This window comes from Tachysurus vachellii, chromosome 3 (assembly GCF_030014155.1).
Source record: "Tachysurus vachellii isolate PV-2020 chromosome 3, HZAU_Pvac_v1, whole genome shotgun sequence".
NCBI lineage: Eukaryota > Metazoa > Chordata > Actinopteri > Siluriformes > Bagridae > Tachysurus > Tachysurus vachellii.
The window spans coordinates 27,473,589-27,487,717 of NC_083462.1; the positions used below are offsets into that span (position 1 = coordinate 27,473,589).

The following is a 14,129-nucleotide window of genomic DNA, read 5'->3' on the forward strand; positions in this document are numbered from 1 at the left end:
GTGCTAACACTAATGCGCTTTGTACCAGCTAATCACTCCTCCTCTAAAGCACCTAGAAAGGAATTATACTAAGAGGATCTATGAATTACATGAATTAATATGTAAGATGTACAGCCTGCAAAAAAAACCCAAAAAACATTGCCAGCAGGGCTTCACCATCTGTTCTGATGTTTCAGTTCATACTGTAGGCTGTAGGTGGAAGTGGAAACAGAGAGAGAGAGTTTTAAAATGAGGTGAAAATAATGTTGAGCAAAAAAAATCTCTTTAATGTTAACGGTAATAAAAGCAAGGAGCATAAAATCCACTTCTGGAAGGTACAGCGATTCAGGCAGAGGTGCTACTAGGTAAAGGAAAAGAATAAGCAGTGTGTGAAATGGAATAACAGGTAATAAGGATTATCCATGAAGGAGCTCCATGAACTGGTTAGAAACAGGGCTGGCATGAGGAAAGGTAATACCATTTCAGAAGAATCCAAGGGAATAGCTGATATGGCCTCTCAGTGTTGTGTTTCCAACAGGTTTAAGTGACAAATGTTCAGGAAGAGCTTCGCTGCAGTGGGCCTCATAACCATTCAGCACTGAGACTATACTGTTTAGATTAGCTTTATACACTAGCATGTTACTCTCTGGGATCAACAATGAACCTGGGACATTATGGAGAACACAGTAGAAAGAACCACCAAGACGTTTTGGGTTCTGTCTTTCACAATTTATTAAGAACGTAGTCTAAAATCAGTTATCTGGTTGCACTGAGCTACTAATATATCAAAAATCCCAATCCTTTAGAGACTTGCTAGCTGTTAGATGAGATAAATGAGTGACTCTCTCCTGAAATTGTAAATGACTGAAATTATGGACAGTAGGTTAGGGTTTAAGTACTGTTTACTGCTGCTGTATGAGCTCTCTGTTTTCAGTGCATGACAACCTCAATATGATGAAAAGTACATGTTAGAAATCAACTCATCCTCGAGTCACCATGTAAAACATACACTTAGTGTAATCAGGAATTAACTCTTAATCATATGCCTGTCCATCACCTGTTCATACCGTCTGAAATCATGTTCAATCCAGACCTTTTCTTATATAAAGCAGAAGAGAGATTTTGGACCTAGCTGTGTAAAATGACCACAGAGCATGTATATAGGCTTACAAGAAGAGATGGCACTTTTTCTGATACTGATACTGAAACAGTGAGTATCAGTTGATATCAATACCTATCCAATGTCTTTCTTTAAAAACATTTAAGTTTTGTAATAATATTTAAAGTCAGGTAATCAGGAAAGTCAATGAGAGGGAGGAATATAAGATTATATTAGAAGTAAAAGGGATGATGAAAGTTTAGCGTTTTCTTGCTTTATTTGCTCTGTAATTCAGTGGGAAGATAGCAACCATAACTAGAATGTACATTTCCTGAAGAAAATGCGAATGGTGCTTGCACGTGGCAAGTTCCCCTCATTGTGCTGAATGTTTTGATATGTCACATGTCCATGTTGTGCTAATTTTTTATTTTCACGTGACATCACGTGACGTCACGTGACGTTATCAGAATACCGGCGAGCAAGTTCCCCTCACTGTTCTGAGTGTTTTGATATGTCACATGTCCATGTTGTGCAAATTTTTGATTTTCATGTGACATCACGTGACGTCACGTGACGTCATCAGAATACACATGAGGCAGTTCCCCCCATTGGGCTGAGTGTTTTGATATATTACATGTTCATGTTGTGCTAACCTTTTGATTTAGCTTATTTTGGGGGCGGGGCTACACGTGACGTCACGTGGTGTCGAGTGCCGTCACCAGAATACCCGGTGGGGTGCCAATACTTGTGAAAAGTGGCTACTGAGGGTTTGGACATTTCATGTCAATACTGCAGTCATTATGGGATTCTACTTATTATTATACTGCATAGAAGAGTACATGTCATTCTTAATGTTTAATGAACAATAGATAGATAGATAGATAGATAGATAGATAGATAGATAGATAGATAGATAGATAGATGTGTGGTAAATGTATTGACTGGGGGCCAATACTTTTGGAATCATTGGATTGATAGTGTGGAGTTGATAGTTACATGTATTGAGAGTCTCCTTTATATCTACAGTCACTAGGAGAACACAGAAGAGAAGCCAAGTGTGTGAGAGCTTAAAGGAATTTCAGGAATTTCCCATTCATTTCTATGGGATTTTTTTTGCCCGCTTTTTGGACCGCTGTGCGAACATCGTTTGTTGGATCGCTTATAAAAGTCATAGCACACCTCTCTTCAATGAGCCGGTCGATTTGACACCTCATTCATGGGTCTAGGACAAAAGCTGCGGGACAAGTTACGCGCTGAAATTTTGTCCGGCACAATAACAAGAACGTTGCTTTGCAAGCACCATTAATAACAACCAATATATTCTGATTGTTTAATTAGTTTGTAATCAATTGCCAGTTGTGAAGTTGTTTCAGCCACTGATCTGTGTATTTTAGCTTAAATATACAGTTCAATATCCAGCTAGCTGCTAACGAGAGGAGTTTCACAGTTCATATATGAATCAGATATTAACAAATACACAGATCAGACAGATAACAAAATACACAGAGAACACAGACAGAATATTAAAAAAAAAACACAATTCAGAAGTGACTGGACTTTTTTGTTCTCCACACTGAATTTTAAATAATTAATTAGAAAAGCACACTAGCTTGCTAGCATCATGCTCAGAAATGCAGCAAACACTACTGGAAGTGAGTCATGTCACCTTGAGGTCATGCACAAAAACAGCATACTGTGATATTGTGGAGCAACCATAGCTTTAGTTACAGCCAGCTAACATTAGGAAACGGGCTTATTCTGTAGACCCCATGCTGTGTTTTAATCTTGCAGATTGTGCACAGTTACACTGTGGCACTGCTGATTAGTTCACAATGCACGAACAGACTGAATGTGGTTCACGCAGTGCCACACTGTCAGCTTACTGCGATTGCTGCTGACGAGCTCGTGTTGAATGTGGGAGGTTTTGCTCTTTCACCTGCCAATCAGTAAATGTGACAGTTACAATGAAGTGCACAATAATGTTTTTATTCTCATAACACTTCTCTAATACAGATGAAAACTGGAGCAGATAATTAGATCCTCAGAGTTACATTTGCTGGGACTGCATCCCAAACATACTAGCTAATTAATATTAGTACAATATTTTTCACTACAAAGCACGTTGTTTTTTATGAAAACACAGCCTTAAATGCTCTCTGATAGCATACTGACCTGGCACTGTGAAATGTGTGTCAATAGCAAACAACAGTTTTCTACTGGAAAATCAGTTTTTGTCAGGGAAAATCAGATAATAGTGGATAAGGCAGTGAATATAAAGTCATTACTTGCCCTTTAATTACTTAAAATCACTTGGGTCTATTCTATAACTGTTAATGTCATTTAACTTTAATGTCATTTAACTTTACAGTTTGTCATTTAACTTGACAAACTGTAGTCGGATTGTGTTCAGACAGCGTCTTCAAATCAAGTATCTAATCCACTAATTTAAGATGAAAGTGTCTGGAAACTATGAAACGTGCTATAAGAACAAATAGGGGTGGAAAATACTTGTGTAATTGCTATACTTAAGTGGAATTGAAATTGAATACTTGTACTCTTACTTAATTAGATGGTTAATAATTTAGACCTTAAACCAGCTATGACAAATGTCAAAGCTCTCGTCTTCTCTTGAAGCTTGTAACTGTATGCTACACATAAGTAATGTGCGCTTCTGCACATTTGCATTTCAGTTAAGTAAATCAAAAATCATGCCAAATCATCATCTGCTCTGACCTTCCCATGATATTCGATGTAGTTAATGTTACAGTTATCTGTGTGCAAGCCATCAGTCTACAGTGTTGACCTTGAGGATGAGTGTCCCTGAAGTAATTTGCTAGAGTAGGCAAAGGCTTATATAAATTGTGGCATGTCCTTTGATTTGCTAGAAGGGATGAACTCCATTAAATCGTAAAAAAAAATTGTTTAATGTTTTCTTTAAGTTTGCTTGCAATAGCTCTATAAGTCTATAAGCTTTTCTTTGCTAATGCTAGATTAGATTAGCAGCTGTTCTAGGAGCTGTTATAAAAGGGCTTAGCAGAAAGATATATTCTAGCTGATGTTAAATGATGGTTATTTACATGATATTTTACATTTAATTGATTCACTAACAATCCATCTAGCATCCATGCTAGAACTGTAGTGCAGTTGAAAGTGAATCTTCTATCAGAAAAAGTAGAAAACATGACTACTTAATTTGATCAGTTCAAAACATACTTTTAATCGAGAAAGATATAACATAACGTGTACTTTATCTTATGTATTATTTTTCCACCCCTGACAGTGAAGCACAGAAATGTGTCAAAAATGAGGCATAATAAATGTCAACCCTTGTTAGGCTAAGGGAAACAGAGCTAACCACACACTGCAGCTGAAATTGGTTAGATGGCTGTTTATTAGCATAAGCACTGTACCGCTGGGCTAATAGTAATGTTCGGTAATGAGGCTTCACAGCAGGTTTCTCTCTGAAAGGCTTTAATTTATCGTCCTATGTATAAGCCGTGATGTCGATTCTTTCCAGTCAAGTCAGTCGTTTTTTGACTCTTGGAGACTGTTCTGTCCTGCTCTCTATGTCTTATTATTTTTTTTTAAGAAGAAATGAAGCATAACTAACAAGACTAGCCTTTATACACTAGCTTTTAAAGTAATCTGCTGAAATAATATGTTTAATGTGTTTCAGAAATGTTCGACCACTTTGTGCTTTGTGAAGTCCCTTGTGTTTCTTGTGTATGTGCATCACAACAAGGCAGTCGGACATTTAGCTTCCAGGAGACGCACAGCTCCAGATATTTCAATATTATTTCACTTTAAAAGAGAGGCATTAATTAGTCAAAGGCATTAATTAGTCAAATTACATATAACCATAGCCAAATTCTGAAAATCAAACACTGATGTTAAAATATTTATATTTCTTTAAAGTCTAAATCTTTAAAGAATATCTGAATCTAAGTGAAGTGGATAAAGAAGCAAGAAAAGTTTGGTCACAAAACTCTCAGCTTACAGAAGCAAAGCCATTAGACCAATGGTCTATGGGAATGATACAGTATATGTTGTATATGTTTCAACAACAAGGTACCAAATATTCATTGTGTTCTAATAATACAATAAAAATCTTAATTAAAAATTTTTTAAAATAGTCCAGTTGCATTCAGTGTAGTCTCCCCAAACATTAATTAACCTATACCCACAGAACAGTTTGCATAACACAAGAGCCAAGTTCAAGTATGATCTCCAGAAAGTGACTTCACTAAAATTAGTGTCGTGCTATGCCAAATCTGTGCTTCAACTACATTACCCATCAGCCCTGACATGTTTCCTGGTCAAATATCTCACTATTCACCTGCGTCCCGTTTCACCCCGATGAGCTTCTTATATAAGTTCCTGTGTTGCAGCGTCTTGGTAATCTGTGACAATTAGAAATGAGTAAAACAAGATGTTTAACCACATCCCTATAAAAGAAATTTCCCTATAACTAAAGCCTGCATTTCTATCTACATGCTATGCTTCAGCCCACTAATTTAAGAGTTTTGCCAGTCTTAACACTCACTCACTCATTTCCTACCGCTTATCCGAACTATCTCAGGTCACGGGGAGCCTGTGCCTATCTCAGGCGTCATCGGGCATCAAGGCAGGATACACCCTGGACGGAGTGCCAACCCATCGCAGGGCACACACACACTCTCATTCACTCACGCAATCGCCTCACGTGCACGTTCGCCTCACACCTCCAAGGTTGGGGGTTCGATTCCCGCCTCCGCCTTGTGTGTGTGGAGTTTGCATGTTCTCCCCGTGCCTCGGGGGTTTCCTCCGGGTACTCCGGTTTCCTCCCCCGGTCCAAAGACATGCATGGTAGGTTGATTGGCATCTCTGGAAAATTGTCCCTAGTGTGTGATTGCGTGAGTGAATGAGAGTGTGTGTGTGCCCTGCGATGGGTTGGCACTCCGTCCAGGGTGTACAAAATGAGTGAGTGAGTGAGTGAAGTTGTAAATTGCTTACAAGAGCCTTTTTTTGTATTCTACTGCCGATATTTTATAATTAAATAATTAAAAAATAATCCTTATAGAGTATTCAAATGTTTTGCCCATTGCTCAGTAGAAGAAATATATATAAATAATAATAATAATCAATGATCTATGAGTCAATCAATAAAACATGAAGCATCTTGTATATGTCCATGTTTCAACCTATTCCCAAAGCTTTAAAAGCTTCTGAAAAGCCAGGTCAGTAGCTCTTAGAGCTAATGGCTGTTTTGGAAGCACTTCAGATATCACAGTGGGAATTAAAATTTCTCCGAACTCGATTTTGTTCTCCCACCAATTTTTATGGATCATGATGTTTCATGCAGAGAGTAACAACACTGCACACATACAGTTTGTATGTATAATAAGTGGCAGCACACGTACTAGGAATGTTGAATTAGTATAGCCTGAATTTGTATTGCAGCCTCTCAAATAAAAGAAGTGGTGAATTTCTAAACAAAATGAACACTCTGTGTTCATTATAATAATATAAGCATCGAGTTACTCTGTTCTGGAGACTAAACAGTTGGATGAATGACTGGGATATAATGTTTTTTTATCAATGTTTTTTTGATGGACGTCTAAAAATGGAAGACGAAAAGAAAAATATTATAATACAATGTTAGTAAAAATAGAACAGATATATGTATGTTTTTGTGTTTCTTCTATAAATGATAAAATTGTTAGATTAAATGTGAATTATTGTGAAATTGAGAATAGACCGAATGATAGTTTTGTACTTTAGTATTTTCTTCTCTGTTAATTTCTCTATGAATGCAATATTATCTTGCAAACACTTATTAGGCAACACAGAGATGAGTGAAGACTAGCAGACTGCAATAAGAGTCAGGTCAACCCAGACCATGAACTCCATCTCCAAACATGTTCCATGGCCCACAAACACACTGCGTCATTTCCCAATGTCAGACTTTAAGAGACTCTCTCACACCACTACCTTGTTACATATAAACTCAGCTGACCCTGTTTTCCTAGGTTACGACGCCTGTTTCCTTCTGTTTCTGACCTGTATCTTGTTCACTGTTCTTGTGGTTTTGCTGATCACCTGACCTTGTTATTTTTTTTACCCTGATCTTGCTTAGTGTTTGTTTATCGGTTGCTTCAATCAATTAAAGCTGTTTACCTGCAGCTGCATCTGCCTCAGCCTCCATCTTATATATACAATAAAATACAAATGTTGTATCTTTAATCCAACTTTGATTATGACCCGTAGTATCTTGACTTCACACTGAACATATTTATTAATATTTAAGTATTTAGCTGAGAGTACAGTTATGAGACAGTGTCATTTGTTAGGTGATTAAAGCTGTGTAGTGCAGCAGGTGATGGGAAGAAAACAGCATGTAATATATTTGTGTTGCACCACTGTAAAATGTTTACATCAATAATGAGTAGAACAAAGCTAGCTCACTTAGTCTATCGGCCTGGGCAACCATGAATAACAAACTAATAGCCCGGATACATAAGCTTCTTATCCCATGTGCCCAGGCAAGTAAAGTTTTCCACTCCAATAGATCTTAGGATACATTCAATGGACAATGGCACATGCTAGAGGAAATGTCAAGAATATATAAAACATTTTACAAAATAAATTACAGTACTGGGTCACACCATTTTCATCTTTCAAAATATTTTTGACCTTAACGCACACTTTAATGTGCACCCTTAGTGGAACACTGTGACTTAAAGGCCAGGAGTAAAAGCTGGACAGACCACTTCCTCCGGTCGTTTCCGGTTCATTCGTCTGACACTGGTGCTCTTATGCTTCTCACCATCCTCTCCATTATTCATGTGCAAATGGAGGAGCTCTATAACTGACGGGTGAACATAACCTCGCAGCTGTCAATCACAGGCATGAAAAATCACCTTAAGTGAAAAATGTGACACGTTCAATAACAACATACTGATTTCGGGAAGTCCGGAGACATCCTTCCAAGTCAGGCAAATTTTTAACATGAAGCATTCTGGACTACTGAAACCCAATTACAGGAAAAATACAGCATGTTATTAAATATACAGTGTACAATACTGCCATGTTAATGTGGTGCCTACTGTAGTACTCTCATTCAGCCCCTAACACTATTCCTCTACCACTTTCTGTTCCAAAAAACGTTCCCATCATACATTACATAATTTTAATAATTGACACTTAATTTTAAATTTAGTGTCAATGTTAGCTAATAGAATTCTGTCCAGCAACAAATCAAACTTAAAGATCTTATCTTAAAATCAGTAAGCTGCTGTAGAATGATTAAATTAATGTAAAATATTTTGGCAAAAAATGCTGTAAACTGGATCTTAATTCTGATTGGTCCATAGAAGTAAAATAACATTTAAGGATTGCCCCGAGGAATGAACATGAATCCACTGCCAACTCATTAAAAATCTTAATGCTAAAATTATCCAAAGGCAATAAAAGGCATTAAACCTAGCTCATTCTGGTAAACACGAGAGTTTGAAGATGGCTCTAAAGCCAAATAAGGAGATGTGTATGCTAGATGTGTAACACTTGTGTGTTTATACACTAGGCCTCACATCTCCAAATCAGTAAGCCTGTCTTATCCCTTGAGAAGTGAGAGTCAGTCAATAGTGATGAGACAATACACACCTACTGTATACACTGAATTTCTGTCTGAAAGATTTCTGCGTTTCTCCACTTATTTGTGAGTCAGCCAGGAGCCCAGGAACAGGATAATTCAATTCAAACAGGCCACCAGGCCACTGTCATTCATTCAGCAGCTTGTGTGCTTTCTGAGCATATGAGCTGCTAGAAGCTGCTACTGAATCTGACATTAAACTGCTCAGCGTAAACCCTGATCCACTTTAAATTTCTACTTAAGAGAAACATTTAAAAGGTTTGTATTTCTCAATAATCACCACATCTGGTCAATTTCAAACCTGAAAATATGTGTAACCTCAAAGACACTAAACCCTTCACACAAAAGAAGACTGAAAATGAACTGCAAGGTGTTCAAAGCACTAAAATATTACCTGAAAATCAAGTCAAGTCAAGCCAAATAAAGAGGCATTTATTGTCATTTTACCATATAGAGCTTATGCAGTACATGAAACAATGTTCCTCCAGGTTCCTGGTGCTACATAAAACACAGAGCTGCATAAGACAACACAGAACTAGGGCTAAAGACTAAAAGAAAATTAAGCTATTGACATAAAGTGTATGTGTACAAACAGTGCAAGACAAAACACAATGCAAGACCAGAGAGTGTGAACAGACAAAACAATTATCTGCAGATACTGTACCAGAAAGATACATAAAGATAGCATGTTTATGTGAATAACCACAAGCATGCTACTTAGCTTACTTACAGGTTATTGACTGACGTGTATAAATTGAAAGCATGTTAGTTTATTTTACTTGTAGTTGAAAATTGAGCAATGTACAACTTCTCCAACTTCACTTACACATTATAAGTTAATATAGAAATAACAATAATAGGCCTGTGACCCGAGGTAGTTCGGATAAGCGGTAGAAGATGAATGAATGAATGAATAACAATAATAGGCTATTATTGAGATGTTTATCAGTGTTTATGATAGATACTTGGGTTGCTAGCAAGCTACATAAGACCTCATATACTGTGAAAACTGTGAAAAGGTTCTCATATTAACTATTTTTTTTCTGTGGTATATTGATGACATCCCAAGTAAAAAAAAATCATTTTCAACTTCAACGTAATTGCAGAACAGCAAAACAAACGGCCGGAGAGAAAATCAGCGTCATGTAAATGTTAATGTGAGTTTCATTCCTAGCTAATAAGTGCTAGCACAATCTCTCTTGTTCATCTCTCATATTCCTTACACATTATATGTATGAGGGTTTGCTGATCTAGCTGCTTATACTGATATATACAGTATATATATCTCTGTATAAGCCTAGACTTTATTTACATGTGGCGCACATGTGGTTCTCACTCTTTTAACACAGATTATTCTTAAGAATAATAAAATACACAGAGTTCCTAAAACAGAACTTCATTTATAGGAACTAGCCTATACATCGTTATCATTGGAACATAGTTCATCTCATTTACTTGTGCTTGTTTTATGCACACTATTTCAATGCAATTTCTCAAACCTAACAGGACTGTTTTTAAAAATCATTAACATTTATTAAAATCTTTAAATTTAGCATAAACATAAAAAATAAACGCACTGTAGCTTTATGTATCTGTATTTTCCTTTTAAATATTTAATTACATTAATTTATACTTAGGGGGCACGGTGGCTTAGTGGTTAGCACGTTCGCCTCACACCTCCAGGGTTGGGTGTTCGATTCCCGCCTCCGCCTTGTGTGTGTGGAGTTTGCATGCTCTCCCCGTGCCTCGGGGGTTTCCTCTGGGTACTCTGGTTTCCTCCCCCGGTCCAAAGACATCTGGAAAATTGTCCGTAGTGTGTGATTGCGTGAGTGGATGAGAGTGTGTGTGTGTGCCCTGCGATGGGTTGGCACTCCGTTCAGGGTGTATCCTGCCTTGATGCCCGATGACGCCTGAGATAGGCACAGGCTCCCCGTGACCCGAGGTAGTTCGGATAAGCGGTAGAAAATGAGTGAGTGAGTGAGTGAGTAAATTATACTTGATGCTTTATTGTCAGTCCAAAGAAAAAAACTAAGAAACACTTTCAGTTTTCATGAATTCATGAAATGTTATTAAGGTTATAGGAAAGAACAAGTAGGATATGTATGCTCTCTTACAGGTTGTGACCTCGAAGCAGCTATAAGTAAAATGCGATTTCAGCGAATATATCTGACGTGGATGATAACATGGTGAATTTCATTCAGGAATGAAAACTATGATTAAACCAAGTTTAGTTATTTCCCAATCTGTGAGAAAAACAAATTAAAGAGCTAATGTAATGAGAAGCAATTTCTTACATTATGCCAAGAATGGACGAATCGATCTTCCAGCACAAGGTCATATTATACAGAGCCATGATGTAAGCATAAACCGATACCCTTAAATGTTACACTCTAAGCCAGAGCTAAAGTCAAACGACAGATGATAGTGATTAACGTAACCAAACTTGCTTTACTTTAGTAACACTAGTGTTCCTATTTTCCACACTTCCAGGAGTTATCTGTGCGTTTTGGCAATAGGGATTGTGCAGACATAGCAACAAAGGCTTTATAAACAGACAGCTACATTTCTGTTGGGAGTTTCTGTTATAAAGTCTGATGTTATTTTAGGCTGGAATATTACTTAATAAAACAGCACTAACACCCAGGATACAGGAGATAGCAGTGGAAAGAAAGACAAAACATTTACAGTTTTAAGGCTGGCAAAATGTTCTAAAGTCATGACTGAACATGATTACCCTACAGGCAATGTGGAAAAACCAGCACTTGCTAGTCAGCTTTAGCATGGGATACAGAACAGCACTCTTTTATGATTTTATTTAATCATAATCTAAGTAATATTTTGTTGCACTATTTTGAAACAGCTCATAAACTCAAACCATCCCCAACAGCCTCTAAAATTGAGAGAATGCACTTGAGAGTCAGTTTACATTCACTAAATTACAAATAAAACCAAGCATTTGAATAAAGAAATAAGAAAATACCCAGTGGTTCTCGGGTATCATAAAAATATTCAAGGATGGGGTCACTCATTATTATTGCTCACTCATCATACTCATTATTTATTACTTCCTGAGTCTGCAAGTGAAAAGAAGCAAACAAGGCATTATATTTTACGTCCATGGAGGTTAGATTTCCATTAGTCTCTCTGAACAAAATTAATCAGCAAAGCTCACAGCACAGAACAACAGAGAAGCAGGGGATGAAAAGGACAATGCATGCCTTCTAAAGTAATAAGGTATTCATTTTCTTGCAACAATCAAAGATATGGAAATTGGAAGAATCCACAACAATTAATCTAATTTTATCCTAAGGTTCCTGCTACTAGGGAATCTGTCCCTGTTAAAGTTTCCATATTGCGCTCTTAATGGCTTAAAACAATGGACTGATATTTAATTGAACATTATATGAACTGAACCATAGTGAGAGATCTTCCAAGTAGTTATAGTACACATTATGCTGTTGAGGTTCTACATATGTTGATAACAGTAGCTTGCATACGGCCAGCTCCATTACTAAGAAGACAGTGGTTCTGGCTCAGTATCGGATATCAGCTGAGACTGCTGGATCTAATATTGGTATTGTTTTAAAAAGGGAAACAAATGGGATTGGTGCGCATCAATACATGAATCTGATCCATCAACTATTTGCGTATTAAATGAATGAACTGTTTTTTTGGTTTTTTTTCCAGAAACGTTCTGACAACCATGTAGGTGGTATCATCGGAAATAAAGAGCAACAGCAAATCTTGCTGACAAAATGTACTTTGTTGGTGGGATTTTTTTTTTGTCTGTCTTTTGATTTGCTCTCTCTCTCTCTATCTCTCTCTCTCTCTCTCTCTCATACATTTAGGAGAGCACTGCATCCCTATTCCATTACAGTATAAGAAGGAATCAAAACTTATAATTTTTCCAACCCCAAAATGAATACTGTAGTAGTTTCAGCATGAAATGTCCCTTCAGTACAGGGAGGATTGTTTAACAAAAAAAAACAAACATATGAACTGTTGATGAAGAATTAGAAGCCTTTTAATGTGTATTCCATAAGTTGGGGAATGTAGCAATTTACATTATATGTTTGTGTACAAATAATTATATACACTATATGTTTGTGTACTCCTTGAACATCACACCTACAGTATATATGCTTATCAAACTTCTCATTCCAGATTTAGTCCGCCTTTACTGTTATAATAACCTCATCACCATTCATCCTCCTATTTCCCCTAGATTCCACTAGAACCTCCAGTATTTCCACCAGATTTTGGAGCATGATTTGTGATTTATGTTCAGGACACTTCCTCCCCAACTTTGACAAACCGTGTCATCATAGACATATCTTTGTGCGAAGGAGCACTGCCACGCTGGAACATGTTAGGTCATCTTAATTTCAGTGCATACAGAGACATTATATAGACAATCGTGGAGCTAAAATTGTCACTAATGTTTAGGGAAAAAGTGTCCACATACCAAATGCTAAGTATAACTGGACTGTCCATGAGCAAACCACAGTATTGCAGTGAAATGTAAACGAATAACACTAAAATAAACGTCGCACTGCACGTGACAGGACAAAAAAAAAATCCACCCTAAACCTGACCACATCATTTCTGGTCCCAGCTACATTAAACCACTGCTTTGCTTTAATGCATCCTGTCCTTTGCACAGTGACAAAGTTAGTAGGTGGGTGAGACAGCTGTTATTCTCAAGTCACCTAATAAAGCTATTTAGAGTTCATTAACGAACCTTAGCAATTGCACAAGGATGAAAGACTGAAGTAAAGTAAAACTGCACTCTCACGCCGAATTAACGTTACCTGTAGAGGCAGTTTCCATGGTAACTGGGTGAGGCGGATGGTGCGAGTGCTCGTCTTGGCGCTTCTGGTCCTCAAAGCAGGCCGAGCTGCTCTTCTTCCCGAACAGCTCCATGTTCTCCAGATCGTCTCCGTACCACCGGCCCTCTGCTCCTGGCTCGTCGATTGGCTTCACGGACATGTCTGCGCGATGTGCCTCAGACAGACCGATTTCTTTGCTTCTTTATTGATGGGATAATAAGCGCAGACGCTGAACACACAGAGGGCAAAATGACAAAGCAGCGCGGGAGCGTCGGTCGGGCTGAGCTCTTCCTCACGCGCCTGCGAAAATGGCTCGTTCGGTTCAGCGGATGGACGCTGACGTCATTGTGTCTGGGGCTTAGGAACGGGCGCGCGCGCTGAGGATGAAAACACTCTCTGTTAACTGTTTACGGTCACGACACTGGGGTTACAACTGTATTCGGTTTAGTCTGATTAAACTGCATTGCTACATTGTTCCTTATACAGGTTTACTGCACAAAGCATTTGTTACAGGTTGCTGATATTAACAAACTGAAATAGTGCTGCTAATTATGTAGAGATATAAACATTTTAAATTGCTGTAAATAAATGA

General features: G+C 37.7%; 1 protein-coding gene across 1 annotated transcript in view; it reads right to left on the minus strand.

Annotated features, from left to right (window-relative positions):
* Positions 1-13,867, minus strand: part of rtn1b (reticulon 1b) — a 36,775-nt gene extending 22,908 nt beyond the window's left edge. The window contains exon 1 of the mRNA XM_060866557.1: positions 13,520-13,867. Within this exon, the coding sequence (XP_060722540.1) occupies positions 13,520-13,697 (178 nt within the window). The 5' untranslated portion in view covers positions 13,698-13,867. The remainder of the gene's footprint in view (positions 1-13,519) is intronic.
* Positions 13,868-14,129: the final 262 nt, after the last annotated feature.